General features: G+C 41.3%; 1 protein-coding gene across 2 annotated transcripts in view; it reads left to right on the forward strand.

Annotated features, from left to right (window-relative positions):
* sdccag8 (SHH signaling and ciliogenesis regulator sdccag8) overlaps positions 1-15,777 on the forward strand; it is a 33,051-nt gene that overhangs the window by 16,203 nt on the left and 1,071 nt on the right. The window contains exons 14-17 of one of the 2 annotated variants that reach the window (XM_079473337.1): positions 2,659-2,786; positions 3,835-3,943; positions 6,243-6,374; positions 14,960-15,086. In XM_079473337.1, the coding sequence (XP_079329463.1) occupies positions 2,659-2,786; positions 3,835-3,943; positions 6,243-6,374; positions 14,960-15,086 (496 nt within the window). The remainder of the gene's footprint in view (positions 1-2,658; positions 2,787-3,834; positions 3,944-6,242; positions 6,375-14,959; positions 15,087-15,777) is intronic. The other variant, XM_079473338.1, reaches the window with a different exon arrangement.

Below are 15,777 nucleotides of genomic sequence, written 5' to 3' on the forward strand. Positions count from 1 at the left end.
TTGCGCTCCAACAGCACCCAGCCACGGAAACCGCTATCCGCGGCTCGACGCTGCTCCCTACCAGGCAGGCTGACCGACCCGGCTATGGCTCCTGACCGGAGGACATTAGGCTGCGCTCACATCATTAACAGCAGTGAGCAAACACACCCTGACCTGGCATTGTTAGACTGGATAGAGAGGTTTTGAGGTGAGTCAGAGCTGCCTGATCTGGGTTTATAAGTGTTCATTAAAAATGCTCATTAATGGATGAAAAAGAACCAAATAACAATAAAATGGGAAGGCCATGAAATATCTCATTTCCTCTGACCTCAAATGTTTATTTTTACGTAATGTTAACCAGGTAATGTGAACAAAAATTAAAAATGCTATTGTGAAATTCCATTATGGCTCAAACACTTTAATGTAAACTGAGCAGCACTGTTGTTATTTCATTTTAAAGGCCCAGTGTATCAAATCTAGCGACATCTAGCGGCGAGATTGTGAATGGCAACCAACCGCTCACTCCACCCTTTCCCTTTCGAAGCACTACGGTGGCTGACGCAGAGCTAAGATGTTGTCTCGGTTTTGCGTCTTTACCGAAGGAAATAACGTATTTACGAAACGCGTTCTGTAGAGCAGTTTGTCCGTTTAGGGCTACTGTAGAAACAACATTGCGAATTCCATGTAAGGGGAACCGAGGTGTATGTAGATAGATATAGCTCATTCTAAGCTAATAAAAACATACCACTTCATTATGTAAGGTCTTTATACACCTCTGAACACATAGTTATGATCATTATAGTGCATTTCTGTCAAGACATCCTCCAAAAAATTATACACTACCACAGCATTGATTAAATACATTTAACTTAGAATCAGTCTATACATCGGACAAATGCTATGTTAGTGCGATGAATGTGTAAAAATACCACCAATTCATAGAAGATAACACAACTTCAGCAACTCGCATACATGTACTTCTTCAACAAATATCCTTTGCTTTTAAACGCAGAAACTTTCCTTCCTGTTGGTGTCCACAGTATCTCACTCGAAGGCCTCTCGCTCAGCCAACTTTTTCCCTAAAGTGCTCTCCGTAACTTTCTGGCGTTCCATCTCATGCTAATTGGTCGACAAACACCCGACCCCCCCTCCGCTCCATCCACACCCCCGCACCCCAGCGAGTGGCTGGGCCCCCTGGAAAGCCACAGTAACAAATGGCTGGCTGTGAGGCCTTTGTGAGCCCCTGCTGAGCGCTGGTGTGGATGGTGTTTTAGGCCGCTGTTCAAGCACAGCGGGGGCCGCGCGCTCTCCCCCCGCTCGCTCTCGCGCGCGCAGCTCTCGCAGGCGGAGCGCCTTCACACTCCAGACGACAGCAGGCCTGCAGAGACGGTCACTTCTCCAGCTACATTCCAAACCCAGTGTGCGAGAAAAGTTTTCAGGCTTCACTGTTAATTAACACACTTTGACTTGAGTTTTGTGGGTGTTTTTTTCCTCGTCCTTTTACTTTTTTTGGCATGCATTATGTGGTGGCTTTTGTAGCGTAAACTAATTTAGCTGTTTATGATGTTGTTCGACCAGTCCGTTGTGTTGGAATTGATTTGTATCGCTGATTTCGCTTTTGTTTTCACCTTTGAGGTGCTTTAGCACAGAGCTGCTTTGTTTGAACTTCTCAATGTCAATTATTTCATCTCAGGTTCCACTGTGTAGTCGGTCCCATGTTTTTGTGTCTCGGAGAGTCAACAAAGCTGTTAGAATAACTGTAAAGCGTTTCAATGTTACAGAAGCATTTCAGAGCACAACACGGGTGATTGAAATCAACGGAGATGCGTAACATAAAGGAGGGGACAATAAATAAACTAAATCTAGCGTGAAGTGTGAATATGATAGACTGAAGATGTGGGATAAAGTCACATGGTCTATATGTATGTTGAAAAGTATTTTGTTGTGGTCCTGGATGCTGATTGGTCAGATACGGTACACCTGTTTTCATAGGTAGTGTAGCGGAATCTCAACTGTGCTCTAAAAGTATATACTTGTATGTGTTTTGTTAAGGGAAAGTATATATTTTTAGTTAATAGTAAAAGAGTATGAACATACTGGGCCATATGAACGCATAGTGAACGGAAAATACTGTGATTGTCAACAGTCATGCATTAAAACACTGTAAAAAATGTCTTCATTTATAAAAAATGTATTCCATTTATTATTCAGTCGAATACTTTTACTCAAGACGATTTTACTTGACGATTCAAGCCGGTTGAAATGTTAAATGAATCTCAATATTTTTTATTTTACAAAGAAATGTGCAGCATTTGAGAAATAATAAAAAGGTAGTTGTTCAATTTTTTATATGTCTCCACTAATAAATGTAATCGTGTGATATCAGTATCGTGAATCGCCTCGCATGGTTGAGCTGAGTGAATCATTACATCCCTACTCGAATAGAATACTAGAATACATTTTATTAATGCATTTACGCATTGCTACAGTGTTAAAAATGCCTATCAAGAAATGGTCATATTGCGGCAGCTGGGTCGCCAGATAAAGTAAATTAGAATTTTTTTGTAAAGGAAATTTTACATGTTTTCCATGTTGTTTTGCTTGCAATCTGAATATATGATCTACAGTTCACGTGTGTCTCTATCTATCTGTTTTCTCCCTCGCTCTCTCACTCCGCAGGCAGGAGAAGGAGGCGGCAGTGCGCTGCTGTGGAGAGGACATGGCCGCTCTGACCTTCCAGGCACAGCGGCGCGAACACGAGCTGACACAGAAGCTCCAGCAAATGGAAGCGCAGCACGAGAGGAGTGGTGGGTGTCCGCTGCCTTGTCGCCCCTTGCCAGAACAACCGCCTCCCCCACCCTTCCGCCCGCAAGCTCCGGTCGATGTGCCACGCTGTGCGGGACGGCATCAGGAACACCTGTAACCTTTGGCTGGCCGAAGGGAGCAGATGCTCGGCTCTCCGGCGCTTCTGCGCTACGTATTAGTTAGCGTTTAAAAATGGGAGGGAGGCGGGCAACGCTGCCCACTGTCTGCTGATTTCAGAGTGCTGCTCTCACATCTGTTGCACCATCTGGATGGGCGAGTTTAGTTTATTTACCTGTGTTTCCAGAAACTTGAGGCATGCTGATTGCCAGAACAAAGCGCAGAGAAAACAAAGGGCTTCTTTTTGGCGCGGCTGCACAGCACACATGTTGTCTAAAGAGAAATGGCATCAGAAGCTCAGTGTGAAACTCTCTGGGCTTATGGAATTAGTCCTTTAATATCACACACCACTTTCTTCTCTTAGCATATAATGGTCACTGTCAATAGCTAATTATTTTTCCTGCCTCCACATCCCTTTAAACGGATTGGTTTTAGTCGTTTCAATAGACAGAAATGCCTGGAGATTACTTTTTAAACACTGTCCAGTTTGTTTTTAACAGCTTCTTTAACATTTTGAACTTGATGAAAGCTAAACTGAATGAATAACAGCCTTGTTTTGTTGGTTCCCTTTCGGCCCATCCCTCCCATCATATCGTTTGTTATGAATATTGAATGCATATCGAATATTTACAGTAATTATGAATTACATGTTTGTTTATTTCCGATACAATGCAACAGTTCATTGAAGTCCTCTAAACTTCAAAAGTGATGATATTTAGTATAACAGCGCTGGGACGTAATCGTGTGGGATGCTAGACAACATTTAATATTTCCACATTTAAGTACGTTTGGGTCTTGTAGGATTATCTAATTTATTACAGTGTACCAATATGTGCCCCCCAGATCCATCTTGGCCCCCCAGTTTGAGAACCACTATTTTAGATCATATCTGTGTCATTGCTGTGTTCATGAGTTGGTGCTTTATCTGCACAGCCAGAGAAACCGATGATCTGCTGAGTGCTCAAAACAACCTGATCGGGAAACTGAAGGAGGAATGTCACATACTCAGGGAGAAGCTGGAGGAACTGACGCAGGACAGCAGGCATGTAGCACCTTTCCTCCTTTCAGATCTTCTATACCTCACAGTTATAGCTATGCATGGGCAGTATGTTCCAGTAGGGTTTATGTTGAACGTCACATGAGTAAAATGGAAACTAGGTCTTGTTGCATCCACTTGTCAGAGAAAGTGTTAACAGGAGATATCTATACGTTTGTGAGGTAACCAGCTAACCCCATTTTTACAACTTCCAACTTATTTCCAACACAGTTTTGTGTGAAAACCAACCTCGTTTTGGCATCAAATCAGACAGTTCAGTGGGTCACAATGAGTGGAAGTCGAATCAGACGGAAGATATCTGTGGATTTAAAACGATGAGGCCCAAGCCTAAAAAAGTCATCCCGTTTTTATATTTTCGTCTGCTCAGCTCTGAAATCTGTTATCTAGAATTTGCTTCTTGTGAGTAATCAGCAATGACTGGAAAAGTCATTGAAATTCATCGGTCAAAAGAAGTGGGAACTCTGGCTGTCCCGATCACAGTATGTTCTGTTTCTTCAGTCATCATCACTAGCCTGTCTAGCATATGCAAAGCTGAACGACAACATTAGGAAATCCGTTTCCAGTCCATCAATCTATACATAGTGCTTATCTGTGCTTTTCCTCATACTGAGATGGGTGAAAATGTTTGAATTGCACACCGACTTCCTCTTCTCAACTGTTTGATCTTGCTAAATCTTTGCAAAGTCTGCATCTTCTCGTATGCCTATATTCCGTACGCTCGCGGTGTGTTATCCAGAGCGTGGCATCCTTTCCGTGCCATACTGCTCTAGTCTGTGCCCCAGTAAGGGAGCTGTCACTGTACCTTGGCACACGACAGTCTGTCCTGTGCTCAAGCTTTGCTCTCTGCCTATCACATGTGCCTCTCACCTCAGGCCTCTGGGGTAGTCAGCTGTTAAAACAGTGTAAAGCGCATTACTCACATCGCAGCTTGCAATCTGCCATGGTCAGTCAGCCCAGCTTGGGAAGGTACAGGCCACTGCTGCTCGCATTCTCCGTCCCCCCCAGCCCACCCTCCCTTTCCGCCTGCACGCAGAACTCAAGAGGGCATGTGAGAAGATAAATGCTGCAAATGACCTTAATGTTTTCGTGATCGTACTCTATGGCGTGTTTCTGAAAGTGCTGACAGATTTACGCTTGCGTGTGGGCAGTTGAAGGAAATGTCAGAAGTGACCACTGTGCAGTTTTGTCATGATGTACTTGGAATTATTTTAAGCATTAATAGTTGAAAACACACTAATAGCCTCAGGATGATTTGTGCCGTGTCCAATGGTTTATGGTATCAAATTTGCATGATTATTGGTCAATTTCATGTTTTCTTCAATGAATCACACCCAAGTACAAGTGTATGCAACTTCAACCACATTAAAAATGTACGACGTGGATTTGATCAAATTCATTTATCTCACCACATTTAAAGTAAAAATCGGTTACAGCACCACAATATATATTTATATGGCAACCTAAAATCATACACATGCGCACACACCTGATTTATTTTCCTCCTCTCTGTCCTGTTGTTTTATATCCGGTGACGGTGTGGCCTTCTGTTCAGTGCAGTGAATTAAACATATAGGCAGATGAGAACGCAGCACGCCGGTGTCAGGGTTCATTCTGCAGATGAAGGTTGCTCTCATACACATCATAGTAAGTTATGCCGTTGGCTGTAATTAGTTGTATTTCTAACAGTTAACAGGCCATTATGAAATGTGCTGTCGACTTACGTGAATACTTTAAACAAGTTTACACATGCAGTCAGGGAGCTGACGTCTTTTGTGTAGGCTCTTTAACTTTGGAGAGCGGGTGTTTACAGTGCTAATAGAGTAGAGTTGGCAGAGATGTACCTGATGGCAGCATGATCAGGTGGTTTTGGTTACAACGAGTGTGCAGTCTTGTTAAGTGTTCTCTTCCTAACAGTTTATAAGACTGACGTATCGGTTAGTGCTTGTGCTGCTGATGCAAGCAATGCAAGATTTGATCTGACATTCTCTCCCTGTCTTTCACTATCCATACATGAACAGATACTACCTGTAGTATCCCAGCTGGCAGGGAAAAGCTTGTGGGTTCGATTCCCCCCGAGTGTACGCAGTGTTACAAAAAAGTTTCTTTGGATAATCTGGCAAATGCGTAAATATAATGTAAACTCTTTCTTCAGGTTTTGTGAATTCTGTTGCTGTATTCAGTTTACTCCCATATATTATCCAACTATAATATTAGATCAGAAACATGTGTTTTACAGTATGGGAATTTTTAAATGACGTGTTTGTTTGTGTGTGTGTGTGTGTAGAGCGGCGATAGAGCAGTTGTCCCTGGAGAGAGAACACCTGCAGGAGAGCACAGAAAAACTGCGAGGTCGCTGTGAGGAGATGGAGGAGCAGTGCATGCAGCACGGGAGAATGCATCAGCGTATGAAACAAAGGTACACGACACACACAGCTCTTACCTGTAGTCTCGATTCAACAGGCACTCAGTCCCAACTGTGGCTTGTTTAATGTATAACACCATCCGCATAATAGGTTACGCAGGTAAAATCAACAAGGATTATTATTTTTAGATTGACAATGAATTGATATGAGGGATTTTTTTATTGGATTCAGAAAGAAAATCTGGAATTAAAATCATACCTGTCAACATTTCGCTACCAAAATCCGGGAGATCCGCGATCGCGTTTGGGGGGGGGTTGCAGGGGCTGTTCTTGAACGCGTTCCGGTCTCTGTTGGTGGTCCGTTCACAACCGCGTTCAGGAAATGGGGGGGAATAACTGGAGACTCCCAGTCCAAAACGGGAGTGTTCACAGTATGATTAAAAGGCTTAGACACACTGAAAACGATTTGAGCAACATTTCAAAATGCATCAATATAATCGGGCAAAATATAGTGCAAAATATGTTTACTGCTATAGTTCTCTCTTAAGGTTTAGATTAATAAATACTTACATGTTTAATTTTTTTTAATATTTTTATTAATTTACTCAGCGAAATCTTTATCAAACCTTAAATGTTGTCAAGGTTCTATTTCAATTTATAGTTTCATTTTCTTAATTTTGCTCAAATGATTGTGATATTATCATACTGTTGATCCAGTCTGACTCACAGTCACAGAATTAAAAATCCAGAGAAACCTCTTTAGACGACAGCAAAATGACTTGTCAGTAACGTAAGAGTATTTCAGAGGGTAACTTTAACAAGGTATTCTAGTAGCCGATTTCTTATTAGACTTATTAAAACTTGGAGAATTAAGTCAGTCACTCTTTAATTTAGTAAGCACAATTGGGTTTATTGGCCGCAATGTTCTAACCCTTAAATTTGTCCTTATAATTAACTGGAAGGAGAAGTATGTTGAATATATTTATATCTCAGTGATGTGCGAGTTAGAGTGTGTATGTACGTGTTTCAGGAAGGGGCACATGTGGCCGCTGAGTGTAGGGTTGAGGGGCGTCTGGCACACCGCCCGAGCCAGCATGTGGGCGAGTAAGTGAGTGTGGGTGTATCCACAGCAACTCAAGTCTGAACCGAGCTTCTGCTGGGAGCACAACATCCTTCTGTTTCCTGCAGAACTTTACATATTAGTGAACAGCCACCTCCTCAAAAACCAGAGAAATAGAGGCGAAACACAAAAAGAAGTTACTGCCCCGTAATGAAAAGATGTGGTGTTTAGATAGTTCTTCAGTGTGGGAATGTAAGTGAGCTTTCCTCACATAACTGGAGCTGTTAAAATGGTTCGTCACCTTTTCAATTACGCAACGTTTCTCACAAGAGCTCACACACCGAGCTCAGAGGTGAGATGAAGCATTTCGAGAGAATCTATAGGAAGAGTGAGAAACGATCATAGAATTACATATACCATGAAAGATCATGTAAAATTGCATTTTGATCTGCCTTTCTAGTGTGAAGAGTTTGGGTGTAAGTCTTTGCCAAATCGATCAAGTGATTTGTGAAAAAAAATCTATCGAAAGTTTTAGTGAAGGAATGTGTGCGGGACCAAACTATCCATATGCTGTTCAAAAAGAGAAAAATCAATTTGTAAAAGTTTTCCGTACAAGCAAACGTTTCTCTCTGGCTTTCAAAATCAACATGCTTTGTTTATTGCGACGCTAACCCCATTTCTCCTGCTGTTGGTATGTAAGACAGAAGGTGCCGGAGCCAAACTTCAGCACTCGGCTCTGAGTAAGAGAGTTGGAGGTCTGCTGCCTCCCGCGTGTTTAGTGCCCCGGGTGTCTCTGCTCGGTAGGGCACTTCACCCTGCCGCCCGTGGGTTAAGGTGTACGTGTTAATAAGTTAGTGCAAATGGCTTCGGCATACATGCAAATAGCCGGGGCCCCACCTCAGATATTCTTGATCGGGCGCGCAATCTGTGCTGCGAAGAGCTGCAACAGCGTGGCACGCATGAAACATTTGGAAAATCAGCTTGATTTATTTTTACCATTCGAGCCAACGCCAAGCAACACAGGGGTTTTCGGCACACAATGTTTCACTCCTGCAAGTTATTTATTTATTTTCCATGTGGCGTTCGCATATTTTCTGCCTGGAGATTAGGGCCAGTGATATATGAAAGAGACGGAATGTTGGCCAACTATTGTGCGTAATAGCACCGGCTTTATGGAGAACATCAATAATACATATGCATATTAATTCTATATTTATTTCAGAAATGCATTTATTCACAGCTCGGTTTGATGGTTGGCGTTAGTGTGGTGAAAGCCATTCACTGGAATGGAGAAATCGAAGTTACATATAATATTCTATCAAACCAGCTTGGCATTCCACCCTTGTGTTTTTTTTTATTTTTGAATGACTTACTGATTTTTAATGTGTGACGTTGTGCTTTAAATGGCAATCATTTTTGTATATTTTGGATTTAGACCATCGGACAGTGTGCTGAATTAGCTACAGTGATTTATACTCAACTATTTCATTTCAAAAGTTATTTTATCTAAATATAATCTTACAAGCATGCATTATAATATATGTATGTCTCAGACGTGTGCCTTCATGTATATGGACTGAATATATGCGCTGAAATTTCCCAGAAGCAAGCTATTGCACGATGCGTGTCTGAGTATACAAATAATTTGGGGAAATTCCTAAAACAAATATATTGGAAGAAATTGGGAAAATTGACATGAAATATTTTGACAGTATACTCATCATATTGAAATACTTCATATAATATATAGTTCGACTTTTAAAGATATGTTATTTTTATTTATTTATTTGTATTTTATTTTATTTTGTAAAAATAATTTGAACTATTTTACAATGGCATAAAACTTACACGTGCACCTCAAACGTGCACAAATGAAATGCATGTTAGGTATTTACTAAAATACAGTAGTTTTGGCGGCCTAAAAAAATCTAAATTCAGCTCCATATCCAATGATTTGCTATTATTTGTAATTTTTTCCAAACTTTCACCTGCTCCGAGACCGTCCTCGCACAAGGTTCACAATCATCTTCTCTCATTCCCACAAACATACATCTGCTAATAAGTGTCTTTAGCAGTTATCACTTTCTCTCACCAACAAACCCGATCCGTTCCCTTAAAGAAGTGTGGAAGTATATACGCAGATGTGTGTCTAAATCGACAGGCTTCTGTCGCCCATATGGAGGCATAAAGGAAGACGGTAGCGGCGTGTGGATGGAGAGCCATGTGTAGCGGTAGCTGGAGCGCTGCGGAAAAGACTGGAGGAGATGGTGCGATGGAACAAATGTCCGAGAACAGCCGCGCTGCTGCTGGGGAGATGGCTGGGCCTCGGGCGAGGGCTGCTTCATCTGGTTCCTTACTAAACCACCCACCCCCCTCCACACCCCACAGACGTCTTATACACACTTGTTTAAGAGTGTATGTGTGTTTGTGCAAGAAAATTAGGCACGCTGCTTCTCCTGAAAGCAAGAGGGCTTTGTTAACTTTTCACTTGCAAATGAAGTTGGCAGCGAGTTAAGATGATGTACATGTGGCATGTGTGATGTGGATGATGTTCAACAGTTCAACAATCGAATGCTTTTTTTTTAAGCATATGGGTCAGATGTTTGTAAGAGTGTGGGTTTTTGCATTTTGCTGAATCAGTCCAAATGGAATGCGGAAAAAAAGGTTATAAAAATGGGTTGATTTATATAATCATAATGCAGTTAGCATTACTTTGGCATTAATAATGACGAATGGGTAAAAAATAGGTTAATAGCCATTATAGCCATTGAATCTAAACCTTAGTGACTAAGAACCAAATATCTGAAAGTATAAAGATTAAAAGTGATCAGTAACTATTACTCCAGCTGGTTGGCGTGTGCTATTAAGTCCAGTTTTGCTCCATATAAACTGCTCCATATACCTGTATGTCACAGTAGTGCAACTCACGATTCTGCGGCTAGGGGGCAGCGGGGAGCCTCTCCACCCTAATGTCCCTTTTTCCCCTGCCCCTCCTCGGCCAGCTGGCCCACGCTGCCGGGGGCAACAGCTCCATGGCCTGCTGACAGAGCCTTGTGGAGCGATGCTGTACCGCTCTGCTTATGCGGGTGCTGGGCGCTTCCCAAGGCATGAAAACTGTAAAATGCGTCCTTTACAGTGGAGGGTACAGGGAATCTTTATGTTAATTGGGAAGCCAGTAATATCTACACGCAAAGGTCAGATAAAATAAAAAATGTTTATTGACGTCAATGTTCATAACATTGTGTTGTATTTGCAAAGATACTCAGTTGCAGTGGTGTAAGCTTGATGTTCCCATTAAGGATGACAAAGTTTATGATGAGGTCTATTTTTTTAGCAGGTTTGATGTGTAGGTTGAGCAGGTGCTGGTTTGCAGAATGTCCAGTATTAGTGTTGATTTGATGATGACAGTATTGTGCAGTATTGTGTTTTGGAGCGTCTTTTGGCAGGGGTACGCTGTCATTTTGGGTCAACCCATCTGGCGCTTGTCAGGTGGACTCATTTAAAGGTTTTCAGTGTAGTGCTCGGCAGTTTACTGTTGGCTAGAAATAACTATAGCAGCCGTTTTGGGTCAAACATCTGTCCAGGACTACAGCTGCATGTGGATTTAGATCCTCTTATTTGTGTCGTTTTTTTGCGATTTAATATTTTCCCAATAAAATCCTCACAGTGTATATAATGACATTCCGTGAAAATGTTACCTTCATATCGTCGCTGTCATTCCAAAACCTTCCATGTCCAAATGAGCTGTTTTTCAGGAAATGGATACACACTGTACTTTTTAGATGATTCAATTATTTGTCGGCAAGACGTTTTTATTACTTTTATTGGGATATATACAGATATTCGCAAAACCCGGTGACAAACATAGAGGGTGACTAATAACAATGCTTTAAAATAAAAATCACAATATATGGAGATACAAGGTTTCAGATGGACAGCAGCGATCTTTAATATTGACCGAGCAAGACCATGTCAAACATGGAAATCGGAGGGAAATTGATGACTGAAATCTTTGATGCTCATTATCTCAGTATTGGATTATGAGACTTTCGCCTAGTTTTCACAGACTGGGTCACATTTACTGTAAAATGTGATTTCTTTGTTTGAAAGCCAAAGGTTTGTGTAGTTCCTAAAAACATTTTTTTTTGTTTACTTTAAGTGCCAGTTTAACATGTGTCCTAAATCCCCCTTTTGAAACAACAATTCATGGGAATATACTGTCAAATATTTCCATATATTAATACCAAAATTCACTTTAGTACTTTTCAATATATTGTAATATTATAATAAATTAACAATGGATTCTTCTATTTATCTTCACATACACATAATAAATGGTTTGACAGTTAATATATAAGAAAATGTTTTCTTTGCATAAAATCACAGATTACATCTGTAAATAAAAGAGGAGGAAAATACAAAATAACTTTTGTCTAATAGAATAGGATATGAGAGATGCAGTGCCTGCGGTCAGTAAGAGCGTCTCTGGTCCGGGTGTTGGGGGGAGTGGGCGAATGCATCCCCTCTCTGCCTCTGGCAGTTCTGTGTTAATAGTCAAGCCAAGACAGATTGCATATATTCTATACTGCTTATCCCTCCTCCAAGCCTCGAGTAGCCCTTCCCGGCACTATCCGCAGCATGCTGCTGACGGAGCCTCGTAAATTCTGTGGATTTAGTGATTTGTCATTCCATTTGTTGAGATTTTTTCCTGTTTGTGCATTGAAGGAACTAAACCTGCCTGAACGAAACTGCTATTGTTGCTGTTATCAGATGTTTGATTGTATTCATTTGTCTGTTTGATAACCGTCCATCACATTTGTTATACGTCTATTAAAAATGTTGAGCATTCTGTAAAAGAGTAAACATTACTTGTTTGTTCTTAATCCAAAAGAGGGAAATATCAAAAGAGTCTTTCTTGATTCATTTGTCTGAGCTTTGAAAGTGTCCGCCTCTCGCCAATTCATTTGGCCAGCACTAAACAGATGCTAAGCACTGAACATCAGTCACAAAAAGCACACATCCCGAGGCCACAGCAGGCCACACAAGCAGCAGAACCTCAGTCCAGTCCATCAGCATCAAGACTCGCTGTACAGGTGGCAACACTGCAGGCCACCTCCACTCTCTTAGCGTTTATTACAAACTCACAGAGCGCTCCGTCACCTGCTGACAATTCACATAAAAAATGTTACATTTAATGAGAAGCGTAAAACGAAAAAGCCTTTTTATGATCTCACTAAACTATCAGAGTAAGTATGATTTTTGGTTTGCTTTTATAAACCGAGGGACATCTGCCCATTACACAGAAAATAAATTCAGCTAGTCCCTAAAGCTAAAGAGGAACTATTCGTTCAAGATCTTGTATTTCAGGACGGATGTATCCTTCAGTTTTGCATGATCTATACATGATTTTTTATTTTTCACAAATGCGTAAATGGCAAATCCAGCCCGTCGTTTCACTCACAGCCGCCTCAGCAGTCGGATGTCAGCGTTACTCTGGCTTCAGTTAGCCTGCGAGCCAGCAGATGGTGTCCTTTCACCAGGGTCAGCAGGGAAGCTCGGCTCTCCCGTCTCCAACTCTCTGAATAGCGGGCAGAGGCAGCAGTGGTCAGAGCAGGCCAGCTCCATGCACTAAGCTGTATTAAAAACCTAATTAAGTTGCGTGCCAGTAAATGGAGGGAGGTTATTGGATTTGCAGCCTTAGCTGCTGGACAGCCTTCTAATTTAATCAGACTCCCGTCGTGAGTCCAGCTTCAGAAATGACTACAGGAGTTTTGTTGGGGGTTTTTGGGGATGGTTTATGATGCCGGCACGGCTTGATTTGAACCTCGGATCAGAGTCGGTGTAAAGGAGAGACGGTGAGGTGTTTGGCGGTGTGGTTGTGTAAGAGGTTAATGCAGCATGTGTGTCTCCAGAGGTTTGAAGGTGCTACAGATGGTATGTGCATGTGTGAGGTGAGGGAATTACCCAACCTGCCTTAAGTGCCTTAAGATGCTTGACAGTGCACGGTGAGCTCCTCTGCAAACTTAAGTTCCTTTAGTAAAGGGAATTTTTTTCTTAGATTTAACAATAAATATTTAGTTTTTTATTGATCTTGTTGAAGAAATATCTCCTAAAGTCATTCGATTTGGCTACATAATAGAAGCCATTGGGAAGCAATCCATTGTTAAATGTTTAAAGCAGTAAAATAATGTAAAAGTTCACTTATAGGCCAGTCATTTAATGTTATCAAGATAAAAAAACATTTTGGTTCATTTGTTTACTGTTATATTATTACGTTTCTGCTGTCCTTCTGAAACCTTGTATCTCCATTTTTTGTGGTTTAAATTTTTGTCATAAATCATTATTATTAGTCACCATTTGTCACTGGGTTTTGCAAATATCTAACCTATACAAAGTATTAAAAGGTGCTTGCCAACATTGATAACATAGTATTTAATCATTGAAAAAGTACAGTTTATTCCTGAATAACAGCGAATTTGGACATACAAGGTTTTGGAAAGACAGCGACGATATGTTTATTTATATAAATTGTTTATTTATTATACTATAATAATATATGAATCATATTTATTTATTCTTAAAGTTTTGTGTTTTTCATGCACAGTGCTTACAAAGTGTATCCGTTTTTGAATCTATCTACATATTAATGATAACAATGAGAATGTTTTTAATAATATCTTGCTTATTTCAACTAATGTCTCAAACAATGAAACTTTTTGAAAAGCAAACCCTTTCTCTAAAAAGCAGATGGCACACTAACAGAGCCCTAGCTGGTTAACAAATAACGGCCATGTTCTCACAGCACCCGCTTCTTATTTTTAATCCTTGTTTTGGTAAACAAGAATAGCAGATGAATCATAGTTCACCAAAGACCTGCAGGAAAGCAAAAACTCGCGCTCGAAGGTTTGTTGGGTGCAGTAGTAGAGGAAAACATTTGGAGCTGAAGTTGTGTGTGGAGGAGGTTAGGGTCAGTGTTAAAGCAGTGCCAGACTCTGGAGGTGGGCGGCAGCAGTGGCGCCAGCTCCCTACACAGCAGGACCTGAGCACGGGACAGGATGCCCACCACAGCCCTGTCCAGATAACACCAGGAGAAAAGAAAAGAAAGTGGGTTGAGGGTAATGGAGACAATAAGTGATATAGAATAAGAACAAGTGAAACAGATGGAGACTTTTTTGAGGGGTCCAATTTTGTCTTTATGTTTTCAGCCTTACGATACATGTCATCCACCCCTCCCCATACTGCTCAACACAATTTTATTTGAGAGAGATGTTTGTATCGATCACGGCAGCATTCATTCATGGTTTGATGGAGAAGAGTATAACCAGCACAGATCCAGGCATGCGGTGCGGTTAAGCGCCCCTTCAGCATTTTAAAGAGCCGATTCAGGTGCCTGGATCTCAGTGCTGGAGGGATGCTGTACAGTCTCAGTACAGTGTGCCAGATCACTGTAGTCTGCTACAGATCTGGCCTGCAACACTGGGATTCATCCCATGTGTTACGTTTGCATTGTTAGCGTATTTTCATAATTACTTTATCTAAATGACTGTCTGCTAATCCAGAGGTGATTTGTTTGTGCCAGACTGCAGCAGCTGGATCAGCACTGTCAAGCCAGTTCTCAGCAGGTTCTGCAGCTTCTCACGAGACAGAACCAACTCATGCAGGAGCGACAGCAGCTCGCAGAAGAGATGAAGAACCTCAAGGTCCCGGTCAGTTTCTCATGTTCTGATCAACTGCTTTAACGTGGTCAAATGTTGTACGTCCTCTGTGTACTGTATGCACATGGCCCAGACATACAGTATAGAGCATTGTGAGATGTACAGTTCATCAAAAACATACGTTTTTAATTCAACCTTTAATTCAATTCAATACGTTTTTAATAAATAAATGTTCTGTTGTTTGTTGTTGAAAAACCGGAAGTTCTTCTGGACCTTACGTTTTCCAAAATGATCTAAACGATCATTTAAAACCCTTAAAAACTTGAGTTCCACTAATGAGAATTGAAACAGTATTTCTCTTGAAATGGTCAACAGTCAAGCGTTGAGATGAATAACAGTAATGAGAATTTGAGGGGAGATGACTTAATTGTCATGAAAATAATGTCACAATGCAAGAAATCTTAATGGTCTCCCAGAGAGATGCAGAGATGGAGCGTGAGCACACAAGCACTACAGCAGCTGGTATCCATGGCTGCACATCACGCTAGACTAGGCACCCACAGATGCTCATCCAGATTGCTGCTAGAGGCACGTCAGCAACAGACAGCGAATCGCCGAATGCTGACATTCGTCGGAGATTATTGCAAACGGAGTGATGCTCCGCAAAGCGACGCCGCTCTCGGCTCTGTTAATACTACCATGCTGTTGTTTTGTTATTAGAGCGAGTTAGTAATTCAGACTC

The sequence above is a fragment of the Barbatula barbatula genome (assembly GCF_947034865.1).
Source record: "Barbatula barbatula genome assembly, chromosome: 14".
Lineage (NCBI taxonomy): Eukaryota > Metazoa > Chordata > Actinopteri > Cypriniformes > Nemacheilidae > Barbatula > Barbatula barbatula.